Source organism: Tyto alba, unplaced genomic scaffold, assembly GCF_018691265.1.
Source record: "Tyto alba isolate M040663 unplaced genomic scaffold, T.alba_DEE_v4.0 Super-Scaffold_20000042, whole genome shotgun sequence".
Taxonomy (NCBI): Eukaryota; Metazoa; Chordata; class Aves; order Strigiformes; family Tytonidae; genus Tyto; species Tyto alba.
The window spans coordinates 10,157,365-10,172,572 of NW_024881293.1; the positions used below are offsets into that span (position 1 = coordinate 10,157,365).

The window sequence follows — 15,208 nt, forward strand, 5'->3', positions numbered from 1 at the left end:
CTTCCCCTCCCACCCACCCGCTCTTCTTAAAAGCCTGCGATCGCTCCTTCGACCTGGCACATCCGCACCGGGAGCCGGTGGCCACCGCGGCTCCTTCCCGGGAAGGTTGACCGGAGAAGGGTCCAAGGTGCTGGCCATGAGCAGGCTCCTCGCTACCTCAGAGCAACACCCAGGGGGCTTCTTGAGACAAAAAGGGAAAAAAAAAAAAAAAAAAAAAAAAAAAAGGGTGACACCTGGGTGGAAAATGCAGAGAAAGTGAAGCGGGCAGCTCCGAGCCCCCGTGGTGCCGACATGGAGACCCCTTCCTGGAGGAAGACACCCCAACGCACACAAGAGCCCCCAGGGAGATGGACTCCACTGACTCAGCTGTGGGGGACAAGGCTGAACTGGGGGACACTTCTACAGCACCCCAGCTCCCCCCCCGAGAAGCAGAGCACCCCACACGTCACCTCCCAGCGCTGCCCTTTTCCGCCACGTTTCTCCCCAAGCTTCTCCCTCCTCTCAGCCCTACACACGACGTGCTCCTGCGTCGCTCCTCTCTATCTACGCGTGTAAACTCCTCCCAGCCATGTCCTTGTGAGGGTCCAGCCTGTCCCCATCGCAGCCCCTCAGTACATCAGCCAGGCCAGCTTCACCTCCACTGCCAGGGAAATGAGGGAAAAGTAGCTGAAATGTCTTGGCTTTAGCATTTTGGTTCTTTGCTAAACCATCTCATGCAACAGTTCAGTGAAAAGCCGATCTCTCTCCTCTGGGCTGGGGCTGATCTTAAATGCAAACGTGTCCCATCGAAGGGACAAGGCACTGAAAGCAAAACTACATCACCCCCAGCGGCAGGTGCCCAGAGCTGGCAGAGCCAGAGCTGCCGCCCTCACCCCAGCCGCCGGCGCCACGGAGCCGCTCCCAGCAGGTATTGCTTGAGACCGCGGGCCAGGAGCTCCCATTTCACACTGGCCACAGACATCCGAGAGTGGCCAAATTCCCACAGCCCCCGCCGAGGTCACCAGCAGCAGAAGGGACAGCACTTCTCCAGCCTGGGAGCTGCCCCCGCTGCTTCCGAGCTTAGCCCAGTGCTTCTCTCCTGGGACAGAAGCTCCAACCTGGACACGGTGGGTTCTACCCCCCAAAACCAGTGACTGAGGGAAGTTCAAGGACAGAAAACATGGGGCTGAACTGCAGCTTCTGCTTTGGTTATTGCCCAGCTTTGCCCTGGTGCGAGCAAATCTAGTGTCTGGGGAAGCTCTTAAGCTCCTCTTCCCCTTACAGAGAAGGAAAGCTTACCAGGTTTCTCCTCTACTTCCTGCAGCTCTCCCAAGGGGGCTGAAATCTGAAAACACTCTCCCTGTTCAGACACAGCTGCTCTTTTAACCAGAAAGCTGCCACAAACACACACACGGCCCGTCCCAAATCAGCTCACATTTGTGATCAGCACCTGGACTGCGAAGAGGAGCGCAGGGGGCAAAGCTGGGGCAGGTGGGGGGCAAGGAAAAGCGGGGGGCATGGAGCCGACTGCGGGGCTCGGGCACGACTGCACGAGGCCCCCGAGAGCGAGCGCCCCGTCCCTCCCCCCCGGCAGCCCCCCGCGCGCCGGGGGAAGTTCACCGCAGCACCTTCCCTCCACCCCAGCCACTCCGCCTCCGCGAAGAGGAATTTGTGGGTTAAGGATGATGGTGAAGTGAGAAATAGTAACAAACGAAATCCAAATGCCTTCCCGGCAGTCCAGAATTACAGCAACGGGGGCTCAAGACAGGCTCCTCAAGTCTGGCTCCGAGCAAGGTTTGGAGCTAGGTGTACTATCCGCTGGTGCTGGGCAGGGGCTGCTCTCCCCTCGGTCCCCGAGAGAACGCTCCAAACGTCCGTCCTGCTCAGTGTCCCCCACAAAGGCTGGAGGGGTCTCTGCCACGCTGCTGGCCACAGCGCAGTTCTTACCACTGGGTTTTGCTCGGCTGTCCGAGCCCTCGCCAGCCTCAGTCTGCTCGGGAAGGGCCGGGCTGGGGACGGCGGCCCCCTCCTCCTGCAGCGGGACGAGGGGCGCAGCTGGGGCCGCCTCTGCGGCGGGGGGAACGTCGCCTGCGGCCACCACGGACGTGGAAGTGACTTCGATGGTGATGGAGCCCACGGCCGTCTCTGGGTGGTCGCTGCTGACCCTGATGCGGGCAACCAAACCGGAGGCGGCGGCATCCTGAGGGCTGGCGTTGGCCACGGCTTCGCGCACCACGTTGGGCTCCAGGAGGGTAGTGCTCAGGTCGGAGAGGAACGAGGCTTCTGTAACGATGGCGGCCGTCTCGGCTACCCAGTTCAGATCGCTCCCGACAGAAGCTGCCGTGGCAGCGATGACGCTGGAGGCCTCGCTGGGCGTCAGGGCAGCCGGGTTGGCGCTCTCGGCCGAGGGGCCAGCGGCCAGGGGGGGCCGGTGGCCCCCCACGTCAACGGGGGCGGCTGTAGTGTTGTTGTTGAGGTTGTCTTGGAGCGTCGTCTGCGTGCCCTGGCCCACCTGCTGGTTCTGCAGCAGCATCTCCTGGATCCTGATCTGCTGGAGAATGGCGGGCAGCTCATAGTGGTGGAAGAAGTAAATCATCGAATGCTGGAGAAGGCAAAGGGGAAGGAGTCACTCCCTGGGCCTGGGCTGCGTGCCCAGACGTACCCTAGAAAACCGCGCTATCCCCTCGCTGTGGAGACAGCGACTGGAGAATTCTGCTGCTCTGACAGAAATTTAGGAAAGATTTATCCCTTCCACTACAATTCCTGCAAGCTGCTGTCAGAGATTTTACAGTTTCTCTCTGAAGACAGGCAATGGAGTACAACCCCTCTTCCCTTTTAAGGGCTAAGCACAAGAAGGATAAAGGCATTTCCCTGGCCTGTCCTCAGTTCCCTGAATCCATCCTGCAGCAGAGAAAGGGGGCAGGTCAATAGCCAGACACACAAAAGGTTTGCTTGAACCAGGATATTGGAGTTGTTGATTTGGAGCTGGTCTCACCAGCATCCTCACGGCACGGACCTGATCAGCTCCTCAGCCTCTGCACACGAGATCCTCAGTGGGATTTCTTCCAGAAAGGCAGGATATAAATCCTTCTCTAACACCTTCCAAAACTCACCTGACATCAGACCATTGTCAGCCACATGGCTGGATTTGAGCCAGTGACCAACAAGTCCTGCTGTTTGAAAGCCATCTCCTGCTGTTCTATTTCCAAACCAGAGATTGTTTAATCTCTTATATAAATAAAGACTGCTACTCAAATTCATCTTGACAAGAAGCTTGATAAAGCCCAAAATGCAGTTGATTTCCTTCACTCTGCTCCCGCTGGCTGTGCTGTTAAAACCAGCAGTGTAACAGTTCAAACTGCAGGCAGGCAGAGCTCTGAGGTCTGTGGAGTGTCCAGGACGAGTTCACAGGATGGCAACTGCCTCCATGAGGCTGGTTGCACCGAAGTGCAGCAGAAGTGGAGCTACTCACCTGGATGAAGAGCCACGAGGTGACAAGTGCCAGGCTGCTGTACTGCCCGTTGAATCGATAGTGGTAAGCATAGAAGGCAAAGTGGTACAGGTAGAAGAACCTGGACAGGAGAGCAATAAGTATCAGGACACATCAATGTGCAGGACAAACGTGAGTTTCTTTCTACCCTTAACTCCGTCCTCAGCTGGGGCACTTTGCACAGGGTGGTGCAGACTCCCATTCATGGGTAACTAGAATTGCCTCGTTATGAACAGGCCTCCAACAGGGCAAGACAGAGGGCATGCAAAGGACTGAGGTGACTTTTGAGACCCAGGCACGAGACCCAAAGTGGAAGCAATTGCACTCTGGACCCTGCAACATGCAGGGCAGCTCCCAAGGACACACAGCAGCAATCAGGCATGGAAGCCCTCCTGCCTGGGGGGGGCTGGAGAGGACCTGAGCAGCCTTCCCCCACCAGAGAGCAGGACACGCAGCGGGAACTCGCAACGTGAGAAGCGGTCCCAGCTCCTACCTGAGCCAGTGCCTCTTGCTCGTATTGGTGTGGCAACAGATAGCGTCGTACTGGTCAGCCAGCCACACGATAAGGATGATGTAAAACGCGGTTGTGGTGTCATTGAAGAACTCTGACATGATGGCCTCCATGCCTACAGGACAGAGGGTGTCTGACATCAGCACACTGCGGGCACCGTTTGGCAAAGGGCACGGGAAGGAATCCTCTGTCATTTCAGAGCTGGGGCTGTACGACCGTCGGGCCAGGACCGCAGCAGGGTGAGTCAGCTCTGTTTAAAGCAGCAGCTAAAGGCAAACGTGCTTCACCGCTGCCTGCAGTCGCTGCACAGGCCAGAGGACCAGCTGGGTCTGGACAGCACAGATTTCAGGTATTTTTTTCTTTTTAAATTCAAATTGTGCTAATGCGATGTGGTCACAGAAGTGTGAATCTGAAATGAACTAAAGTGACAGACAAAGCTTTGGTTTACATGAATTCCAAATGAACTGCTTTCCCAGGGAACCCAGAAGGACAATGCAGCTCACTGTGCCATCAAATTCCAGAGCCTTCCACCTCGTGACAAGCAGATGCACTAACCACCTGCCGCGGCCGGGTCGGGACAGGGAATTACACTTTCTGGGGATCCCAAAGGGACACGCTGCACACACACGAGCAGCGAGCTAACGTCCTTACCTACTAGAGCCAGAATGACAGTGAGGAGGGGAGCTGCAGGGAACGCAATTGTCATGTTCATTTCCAGCATCTGTAACAGGTCAACTGCAAGGAGGAAAGCATACTGTAACACAAAGTGGATGCGGGGCCACAGAACCCTCTGCCCCCACGTCACTCCCCATTTGGAGCACTGCAACGTGCAGTCAAGGGCACTGTCCCGAGTTCACTGTCCCTTGTCAGGAGACAGAACAGCTCTCGCAGGCAGGGTGAGGAGGGCAGAAGGGGATATATCCCCTGTGCTGCTACATGCAGGACCCTTGTCAATAACAGCCAAGAGGATATCTACGATTCACTGCGCTGCAGCAGGCACGGTGTCCAGTACACCCTAAATCCCTTAGAAAAATCCTTACCAATGAAGACAAAGATCTGATGGTGCGAGTAGCGCAACAGCATCGAAACGGACAGAGTCTGGAATACGAGGAGAGAAGCCAGTGTCAGAGCCACGCAGGTCCGGGGAGCCGCCCCCCGCTCCCGGGCAGGCGAGCCTGGGCTTGCCGCGCCGCACAGCGCGCTGTGCAGATCCCACGCTCCTTAGCTGGAGCTACGCAGACCGACTTCCCAAAGAGTAACGAGGGCTTCACAAGCAGCAATTAACCTTTGTTATTACTGCAGTGAAATAGTAATTTGTTTGTAAAGAGACCAAATCTGAATATCTGAGCAGGGGCCAAGCCAAACAGCAGCAGCAGAGCTGGCACTGGGGTTTCTTCCCGTCCCGTGGCTGCGCTGTGCCCAGCAGCTCCTAACACCTCTCCAACGGTCACCCAGCATCATTTCCTCCTCTCTCACCCGTTGCACAAGGAGCTGCATCAGTGCACGGTCAGACAGTCACCCAAGACTCTGAACACAGGCTTAGTTATCACTTGGGATCTTGTCTACTACTTATCTGTAACCACCTCGTCTCACACATAATCACAGGAGACTTGATTGCTCCTGGCAAATTAGTTAGGCCTGTTCTTCAAAGTCTCAGAGGACAAACTTCTGCACCTTGTGCCTCGGCAGCCTGATGATTTTAACTACACTTAGAGACTCTCTAACCTGAATCTCCCTTTTGACAACAAAACCATTACTTCATTCTAGTTCAGCTCCTCTGTTTCACTGTTAGGACTTTAAGAACCCTCATTAAAAAAAAATAAAAAACAGAATAGAGCCTTGTACTCCATCAGCTTAGCTTTAACAGCTGATGAGAGCTCAGGCCTGTGCTGTTACATCAAAGATAGGCTGATGTAACAGCGTGCTGGCAGTGCCCAGCTCCCGGCAACTTACAAATATGACCATGATGACAAAGGCTGCCAGATAAGAAGTCCTAGCCATCCACATGCTGACAAAGCGATAGTGCTCCCCAGACACCACATTGCGAAGGAAACCTGGAGAAAAGAACCAAACACAAACACACAAGCTCAGTGTGATTAACCCACATACTGAGAACAAACTTCCAGTGCCTTCTGAAGGAACAGGCTTTAAAGCAAATCTATGGAAACACCTCCTCACAGCAGCACTCTTATTGTTATGCAGTCAATAAGGCAGTAGGAAATCACGTTTGCAGACACCTCTTCCCTTCAGGCTCGATTCATTTTGTCCTTGACAATAACATCTCTACATAACACAGGGAACTGTGCTCTGCATTGAAGATTAATCAATAGTCAGAAAATTATATTCATGCATCCACAGAAAAAACATCAACTGCTCTGCACAGCTGCTGAAAGCAATTCCTCCGAGCCTTACCTTTGTTTTCTTCATTTTCAGCTAGAGCTTTGACACTTGACATCAGGATGTCGTCGTAACCCAGGAACTCATCCAGCAGTAGGCGACTGAACCTGTCCCCAAAGCACTGATCCCTGGTAGGATCTAGAGAGAAGACAGAAACCCATTCAGATTGCTCATACCTTAAGCCACAGGGGCGGCAAGGCGAGCACACAATCTTCTCATCACTCAGGACACAACTGCCAACGGGCCTGCGTCTGTGCTCGGACCTTCGGCAATGTAATAAAATTGGGCAGGACTGGGAGGGAAAATGCCACACCTGGGCAGATCTGGCCATGCTGTCAAAAAGCTGATGTCAGTCATGCCCCAAGAATTACATCAGAGCTGTCGTACCCTCTGTTGGCACAGACATAAAGGGAATTTGCCTTCTAGGCTTGGACAATCTCCTTAGGCTCAGCCCAACTAATGGCCCAGAGAAACAAGTTCTGGTAAGGCTCAGAGGCCAGGCTGAGGCTCTGTAGCCATCAGCTGGCCTGCGCACGATGCTGCCCGGCCTGCCACCCCCACCCGCCTCCCCACGGCTCCGGGCACTAACGAGGTTGTTCAAGTCATCTCATGAAGTTGGTGCTGCATTCTACTGTACATCAGCTTGTGAAAATAACCCAAATCTAAGCAAAACGAAGCACAAACACAAACAGCTTTTCAGTAAATTACTAGGATCCTCATGAAGGAATTTGTCCAGCTGAATTGGAAAACCCAGGTTGGTAAATCAACATTTAACATGGAAATTGCCCATTATCTATACAGGATAACCACTTGATACCCCAGTCCAGATGTACTGCAGTTTGATTAGGAGTAAGGAATGAAATCTAGGCTGACTGATGCACTAACAGCCCGTTACAGACCAATTAAGTTCACAGGCATGATAAGGTTTGAGACTGTATTCCTGACTTGGAAAGTTTTTAATGGAGCAAATGCCAGAAGAGAACACTGTTCCAGGAAAATGGTTTGCTGGTGCTAACAGGGGCACAGTACGCAGAGCCAGCGCCAAGCAGCTCTGCTCAGTATCGCCCCAGACACACGCACAGTTGCTCTAACGCCGCGCTGCTGCTCCGTGCTGAGCTCAGACCTTCAGTACCATGAGGCTCTTCCTTCCTCAATGAGGAAGCTGTGCTGGACATGACGTGAGGGCTCACTGAAACAGGCTCCACCATTTCACATTACTCCTCTTAGAGAGGTACGACCTACTAAAGCAATAAAGACTTCACAAAGAAGCTCTCCTACGTGGAAAATGAGCGCCATCACCTGATATAAATAGTTTCCACAAGACTAAAGAGGAAGCGGCGCGTAGGTGTCTCTGCAGAGCGCTCACCCACGCCAGCACGGGCTGGCTCCCTCACTCACCCAAAGTCACCACCATGACCGGGATGCTGAGGCGCTGCCGAGTGCTCTGGGACAGGCGCAAGAACCCGTACTCCAGCGAGTACTCCACAATGTACTCTTCCTGCGGCCACACTGCAAGAGAGGGCGAGAAGGGAGACTCAACAGCAGGGCTTGCAAACAATTACCGAAAAGGATCAGCACCCCTGGATTCCCTCCCTCCCTCCCACCACATTCCTGAAGAGAGAATCAGTTGCAAACACAGTCTCTAGGGTTCTTTCAATTAAAAACAAATCAATATAAATTCTTTGAAATTGCAGCCCATTCCCATGACATTAGTCCTTAATGTGAAACTTCTGGGAAAGCTTCAGGGCAGCCGTTCCAAGCTCTGTCGAGCCTCTGCCCACATCTTTGCCTGGCGAGCCCCAGAGCTCTTGTTCTTGCTCTGTTCAATTTCTGCTTTCTATGTTGCTCAGGAAACAGGAGGAAAAAACACTTTATACCTGGTCGTGGTTTAAACCCAGCTGGCAGGCAAACACCATGCAGCCACTCACTTGCCCTCCCCAAGGGACGGGGGAAAGAATTGGAGGGGTAAAGGTAAGAAGACTCGTAGGTTGAGATAAAAACAATTTAATAATTGAAATAAAATAAAAGTAATAATGATAGTAATAACAGAATATACAAACGAGTGATGCACAGTGTGATTGCTCAACACCCCCCGACCGATGTCCAGCCCATTCCCAGCTAGTGATCCTGGAGAAGAGAAAATCCCCAAACCACAATCCTGGGAGAGAGCGTCTCGTGCTTCCCAGCTAACCCCCATCTATACACTGAGCATGACATTGTACATATGGAATATTCCCTTGGCCAATCTGGATCTGGTGCTCTGGCTCTGCTCCCTCCCAGCTTCTTGTGTACTTGTGCAAAGGCAGGACATGGGAGTTGGAAAGTCCTTGATGTCTCAGCAACAGCTGAAAACATCACTGCATTATCAACATTCTTCTCATCCCAAATCCCATGATGAATCCAAAACACAGAACTGTTGTAGCTATAGCTATTGAGAAGGAAAATGAGCTCTATCCTAGCTGAAACCAGGACACACCTGCTGAACACCAAGTAAACACCCCACAAGGCAAGAGCACCGCAATTCTCAGGAGACAGAGGCCATGCTGCAATTGCAAATCTCAAAACTGAAGGCAGGAGCAATTATGGCTTTCCAAAAAAAAAAAAATGGTGGTGTCTGAAGTTTCCTTGATTTTTTTATTTTTTTGAAGAAAGGTTCAAAATAGATGCTTGTTGCTACATCATCTCTGAAAGGACAAAACCTCCTGCTAAATCAGCGCCAACTGATTTAATCCCTGATCTTTCAAGCTGTCACAGTGTATCTTGCAAGAGGGGAGGGGAGGCAGCTGTCAGGCATCTCACAACAACACAGCAGCAAAGTTAAAAGGAAACAATAACTTAAAAGGAATGGACCTGACTCTTCTGACTTACAGCAACACACCACTGACACAAATACCCACCTCACCACCTCTGATCCCACTTCTTGGGCAGCAAACACAGGCTGCTGTGTTTGTTTCACCTTTTGTTTCCATTATAAAACTGTTTTAAGCTCAAATGGAAATAGTGTTTAAATATCAACAAAAGAATGACTTCCTTTGTATCATAAACATTCTTCCATGGTAAAATATTCTGTCTAAACATCAAATTTGGTGTAGTTGTAACAGAAGAAACCTGGAATAAAAAGCAATAAACCCAGGTATTAATAATAAACCCCATTTTAAAAGATGAATTTAACTACACTGGGAAGCAGCACGATTCTCTCTCCCACCATGTTGTTGGATTATTTCCAACCAGGTGTTCAGCACATCATGGAACAGCCCATCCATGCACACAGCACTGCACAATGAGACTCTCTTACAGAACTTAGGCAACTGTCAATAAAGGTCCTGCACCAAAAATACTTACTGCTTTCTAGTCTTATGTGACTTAATGATCTTAGGACTAATGAGTTCTGGATCCGCATCAAGCAAAACCACTGCAAGACCAAGGGAACGGTGCTACTGCAGTGTCCAGTCTCACAATCCTCCTCAGCCACAACAACCAGTACTTCTGAAGAGCAAAGAATTCCAGTGGCTCCAAAGATAAAAGTGTAGGTGAAAAAGGCAAATTAACTAAGAATCTAATTGCCATGTTTCTATTTTAACATAAATATACTTTAATACATTTCCTCCCCTAACCACCAGAAACAGAAGTTTTCCAACACTGGAATTCCATTCTAAGTAATACAAAGCCACTAAAACTCCCTCTAGAGTTTATGAGAGCTTAAGTCACGCTGGAACAAGAGGAGGGATAAAGCAGGATGATATCCTGAACAATGGAGAACAGCAATGCTGTATCTTGCAATCCACTAAAACTTGCTCAGTGGCTTTCAGGATTAATTAGCTGTTCCAAGTACTTGTGTTGACTCAGGGACACAAAATACAGCCCAAACCCTGTTAAATACAAGGAGGAATGTGCGCTGTCAGTGGGATCCTTGCAGACCTCAACTCCCCTGCGAGGCCAGGCTGAGAGAGTTGGGGGGGTTCAGCCTGGAGAAGAGAAGGTTCTGGGGAGACCTTCGAGCGGCCTCCCAGGGCTTAAAGGGGGGACAGGCAAGGTGGGGAGGGACTCTTTGTCAGGCAGGGTGAGGACAGACAATGGGTAATGGCTTTAAGCTGACAGAGGGCAGATTTAGATTAGATAGAAGGAAAAAATCCTTCCCTGTGCGGGGGGTGAGGTGCTGGCCCAGGGTGACCAGAGAAGCTGTGGCTGCCCCCTCCCTGGAAGGGTTCGAGGCCAGGTTGGACGGGGCTGGGAGCACCCTGGGCTGGGGGAAGGGGTCCCTGCCCAGGGCAGGGGGGTGGGACTGGGTGGGCTTTGAAGTCCCTTCAGACCCAAACCAGTTTGCGATTCTATAGTCTCAAAAAGATGGCGAACTGCTCAGAAGAGGGAAGTTCACATTCATTTGAAATATGTGGCACAGATCACTGCAGAAAGACAATGCCAGACCAGGAGACTTCAGCAGATTTTATAGCCCAGACAACCCCCAACTCGCAGCCTCCCTCCAGCCACAGGAAAGATCTTGCTGTGGACCTACTGTTAGTTTGATAATATTAACCACCGGTGAATGCGTCAGGGAAGACATTTAAGGTTACTATGCATGTGCCCAGAGAAGCCAGGAGGAATGAGACGTGCAGGGAAGATGCATGGGGCAGGGGAAGGGAAGAGCACAGACAGCAGTGTAAGTTGTCTTTACCTGCTCTGGCTAGCATCTCAAACTCGGACACAGTCTCCCTCAGAGGCTGCATACCTTTAGCGGCTGCTTCACTAAACGAGAACTCCTGGCTTTCGTTGTGGGACAGTGCTTCAGTACTGCTCACCCGGGATGGCTTGAGGAACACCTTGGGCTCAATATCCAGCTCAAACTGTTGGAAAACCGTGGCAGGGAAAGTCATGTTAGCAGTCACTTCGAGTCCCGTCTCCTGTGCTCCCTCTGTGCCCGCAGCGAAGGCCTTTACCACCAACAGGACGAGAGGCACCAGTTTCTCAGGCTTTATTTCTGTCTTAACCCATCAGACACTAACATGGAAATTCAGGAAAAGCCAAGGAACACACTCTGTTTCCAGGTGACCGAGGGATCACAGAAGGACTGTGAAATGGCTTATTTCTCCTCAAACCAATACCCAGGTTCCCATCTCCTATGTACAGAGGGAATACGTGTTTACCTTGATAGAGCTGTTTTCAAACATATCCACAGTCATTTCCTCCTCTTCCTCCTCCTCTTCCTCAGTTGTGGATTCAACCACCACTCCTGGGAACTTCTCAACACCACAGAACTGCAGGAAGATGGGGGCTCGGCTCGAGTTGCGCTGTATTTCCACCCGCAAGATGCCATCGCGTGGCCATTTATCTCGCACGTGCTCCAGGCAGTTAATGGGCGAGCGGGAGAAGGCGATGTGAATGTAAGCCAGGATAAAGAGCACAAAGAGAGCCTACACAGAGCAAGAAACAAAGCAGAGACCATCAGCCCAACCATCCTTGGCCTGTTTACACGCTCCCCCGTTTTAACTATCTCTTCTTTGCCCATGAAGACATCGGATTAATTTGGACAAATGGATTCACAAGTGGACGAGAGCTTTAATGCTTTGCAGCCCCGGTGATCTCCGCATCAACAATAAAGCAGCTCAGATTCAGGTAACTTCAGCACTGTATCAACAGGGGAACACAACAAAGACAGCAGCAAGGACAATCTCCTCTTGTTCACAAGACCAGAGCTGCCACTGATACCTGTGCAGTACACATGTCCTGCTGAAAGCACAGGCCCCACCGCCATCCCCAGAGCGACGGCACCACAGGCAAACTGACCAAACACAGCACCAACGCGCGGTGAGGCTCCAGAGCACGTGGAAAGAAACAGACACATCCGTGGTGTTCAACCATTCCCTCCCCAGCACAAAGCATTTCCTGTTGAAGCCTGGAGAAGACTGCCCACCTTTACAAAGGCAGAATAAAGCAAACCTCAACAACCGACAACCCACCACATGAGCAGGACAACTCAAGCTGCCAGCAGAACCACCAGCTCCGCGTTCAGACGTGCCACTGGCCACTGCGAGCTGCAGACTCTGCCACGGCGGAGGTCGAGCTGCTGGAGCTGGGCTCACGGAGCTCCACCACTCCCTTGCCCTGGCTCATTCCAATTAACAGCTATAAAGCCACAACAGAACAAAGTGGACTAATAAAATCTGTTGCCTATAGTGAAGATAGTAAATCTAGCACAATGTTACCCAACGCTGTCCAAAGTTCACAGCTGAACGCCCTGAGAAGCGCTGGTACAGTAAGCAGTACAGCCGAGTTCCGCTCATTTTCCAACTGCATTAAGATGTTCATTCCTAATTAAACTAGCTGTCCTTGCTACGTATCGCTCTTGACCTATTTGCTATGAATAAACAGACTGGTAAACATCTCATCTGCAGAGGAGCTGCATAGGAAGGCGCCAGGGAAGGTAAATCAGAAACACCTCCCTCATGGCAGGAGGAGCCACGATGAAGTCAGCAGAACCACGAGCAGTTTCAGGCCCCTGTGAACAGCGGCGTGCAGGACCAGTGTCCCACTTCACCTCCCACCAATACCCTGTGCCCAGAGCAGGCTGGAGCCTGGCTGACCCTGACCCTGCGGGCGGGAGCAGATGCCCCGTGAACGCTCCTGCTTCCCTGCCTGATCAACAGCGGACAGCAGCAAGAACCGCTGCCAGACAGACCCCCTGCTCTGCCCGACAGCCTCGCCATCAGCACTGTCCCCTTTCCAGTCTCCCTGTCTGCTTGAATCCAGTTATACAACAGGAAAAAAAAAAAAAAAAAAGTTAAAACCTTGAACGTTTCTTGGGAGGGAAAAAAATGTATATGTGCAGTATGAGACAAGTTGTCATAAATGTTTTCTTGCTTTAAGCAGCTGAACTTTAGAAACTGAGAGCAGAAGCACGCTGTTGCCACCCGGCAAGCTCCTCTTCCTGCTTCCCCTTACTCTGATTTCCCGTCCTGGCGCTGCTGAGAAGTGTCAGCGTGCTCCTGGGAAGCCGCTGTGCAGGATTTAACCCATGGACAGTTCACCCCACAGACATCAACAGGCCCCTTGGTGGGTCTCCAATCCTGCACCAACATCAACAAGAACGCAGGCAGGTTTTCACCCTGTTAGGTGTGATACTGTGCAGGCACAGCTGAGGGTGCTGACTGCTAAAAAGAAATGGGGTTAAAAAAGGGTTGTGCGTTAATCACTTTGACAAGATTCCAACAATCAAATATCTCACGTATGCAATGTACCCAAAAACAGTGATTTCTTGGACACAGAAATATAAATCTTTCACACCCTCATCTCTGGACCTGACCCATGGCGGCCTGGCTGCCCCACGAGCTGGCTCAGTGACTCTTTATTTCCAGATCTGGTACCAGAGCTCTGATGGTGCGGGGACCACCGCAGACCGTTACAACTATTCACGTGTTTTTCACAGAAGAGTGGCCCACGGGAGCTCAACGGACAGCTCGGGGCAGGTGACCCAAACACAGGCCGTGACCTCTAGCAGAGACAAGCTTTTTTATAAGGGAATTTATGCCTTAGCACCTGCCTGCAGGCTAGCAAGAGAAGCGTCCGCTCCTCCCCAGAAAGCCCCCGTAAAGCTGCCCCTCACCTTGAGGAGGACAAAGAACTCGAAGACACGGCGGAAGGAGGGCGGGAAGAGGCGAGCGTAGGTCACTGCCATCTTGAAAAAGAGCGCGTGGAAGAGGCGATCGCGCACATTGATCAAGGGGTTCTGGTTGAGGTTGGGGTTCCGGACGCCGCGGTTGTTGCCCCCGGCAGCCCCGCCGCCCCCGTTGTTGTTGCCCGGGTGGTGGTTGTTGGCGTTCGGCTGGTTCTCGGACATCCTGACGCCTGTGGCCGGGAACCGAGGGGCGCTGGCGATGCCGGCCCGGGCCGGGGCAGCCGCTCCTCCTCCGCGGAGCGGACCCGGGGCCGGGCGGCCGCTGCGGAGGGGACGCGGGAAGAGCGCCGAGCGCTGCCTTCGAGAGGCCGGGGGGAGGCCCCGTGCCGGGGCCCGCTCGGGGCGGGCGCTGACCTCGTCCCGCTCCCCTCAGGGGTCGCGGCCGCGGAACCGGCCTCCGGAGCGGCGACCGAGTCAGGCCCGGCGGGGCCCGCGCCAGGCCCCGGGGGTCAGCGGGCCGCGGCAGCGGCGCGACCCGAGGAGGCCCAGCGGGGACGCGGCTCCTGGGCCGGCCCCGCGGCCATGGGAGATCCGTCACCGGGGCGGGACGGGGCTCCTCGGCCGGCGCGGTGCGGAGCCGATCCGGCCCCTCACCGCCCCGCCGCCATCTTCCCCCACCGGCACCGACGGCTGCGGCAACGCGCCTGCGCCGGCGGCACCGGGGAACTCTGGGACGGTGGAGGACGGGACTCGGCCCCGCCCCGCCATGCAAAGTAGGGGCCCTCCCGCAATGCACCGCGAGTGGCCGGCCGCAAAGTACGGCAAAGCAGCCTCAGAAAAGCCAAGTTTTCTGACAAAAAAAGGAGGATTTTGAGTATTTAAACGGATGGACACCTCTTGGGGGTATCACGTTAATAGGACAGGCGCTGAAGACTAAGAAAGAATATCACCATGACTTCAAAAACTATCATGTAGAAGTGGTATAAATACTGCCTCGGGCAGACCGTGATTCGTGCTCGCTTCGGCAGCACATATACTAAAATTGGAACGATACAGAGAAGATTAGCATGGCCCCTGCGCAAGGATGACACGCAAATTCGTGAAGCGTTCCATATTTTTCTTTTTTTTTTTTTTTTTTTTTAAATTCAGGACAATCGCAACCCCGCCCCTGGTGGACCCTTTTGGGCCCCCGCCCCGTGCCGGGGGTACCCCGTGCCTAGGG

General features: G+C 52.8%; 1 protein-coding gene and 1 non-coding gene across 3 annotated transcripts; one reads left to right on the forward strand and one right to left on the reverse strand.

The window, feature by feature from the left end:
* Positions 1-2: 2 nt before the first annotated feature.
* On the reverse strand, positions 3-14,678 carry TMEM259 (transmembrane protein 259). 2 transcript variants are annotated; one of them, XM_009972223.3, is made up of 11 exons: positions 13,975-14,678; positions 11,519-11,785; positions 11,104-11,218; positions 7,776-7,886; positions 6,393-6,515; positions 5,934-6,034; positions 5,021-5,078; positions 4,632-4,715; positions 3,963-4,095; positions 3,452-3,551; positions 3-2,581 (listed from the first exon to the last, which is right to left on the reverse strand). In XM_009972223.3, exons 1-11 carry the CDS (start codon positions 14,206-14,208, stop codon positions 1,739-1,741), a joined length of 2,169 nt encoding a protein of 722 aa, XP_009970525.3. In that variant the 5' UTR covers positions 14,209-14,678; the 3' UTR covers positions 3-1,738. The 2 variants fall into 2 exon arrangements, with proteins under 2 accessions (XP_009970525.3, XP_032849337.2); XM_032993446.2 differs by having other exon boundaries at positions 11,050-11,218.
* A 320-nt stretch (positions 14,679-14,998) lies between these two features.
* On the forward strand, positions 14,999-15,105 carry LOC122153680. The gene has a single exon (XR_006165530.1). It is a non-coding gene; the product is annotated as a U6 spliceosomal RNA (small nuclear RNA).
* Positions 15,106-15,208: the final 103 nt, after the last annotated feature.

Coding starts and splice junctions, on each gene's coding strand:
- TMEM259 (XM_032993446.2), bottom strand. CDS start 14,208: ATGTCCGAGAACCAGCCGAACGCCAACAACCACCACCCGGGCAACAAC. Junction 7,887..11,049: donor TGAGATGCTAGCCAGAGCAG/GTAAAGACAACT, acceptor CCTCTCTTGCAG/TGTGGCCGCAGGAAGAGTAC. Junction 5,079..5,933: donor TTGTCATCATGGTCATATTT/GTAAGTTGCCGG, acceptor CTCGTATTCCAG/ACTCTGTCCGTTTCGATGCT.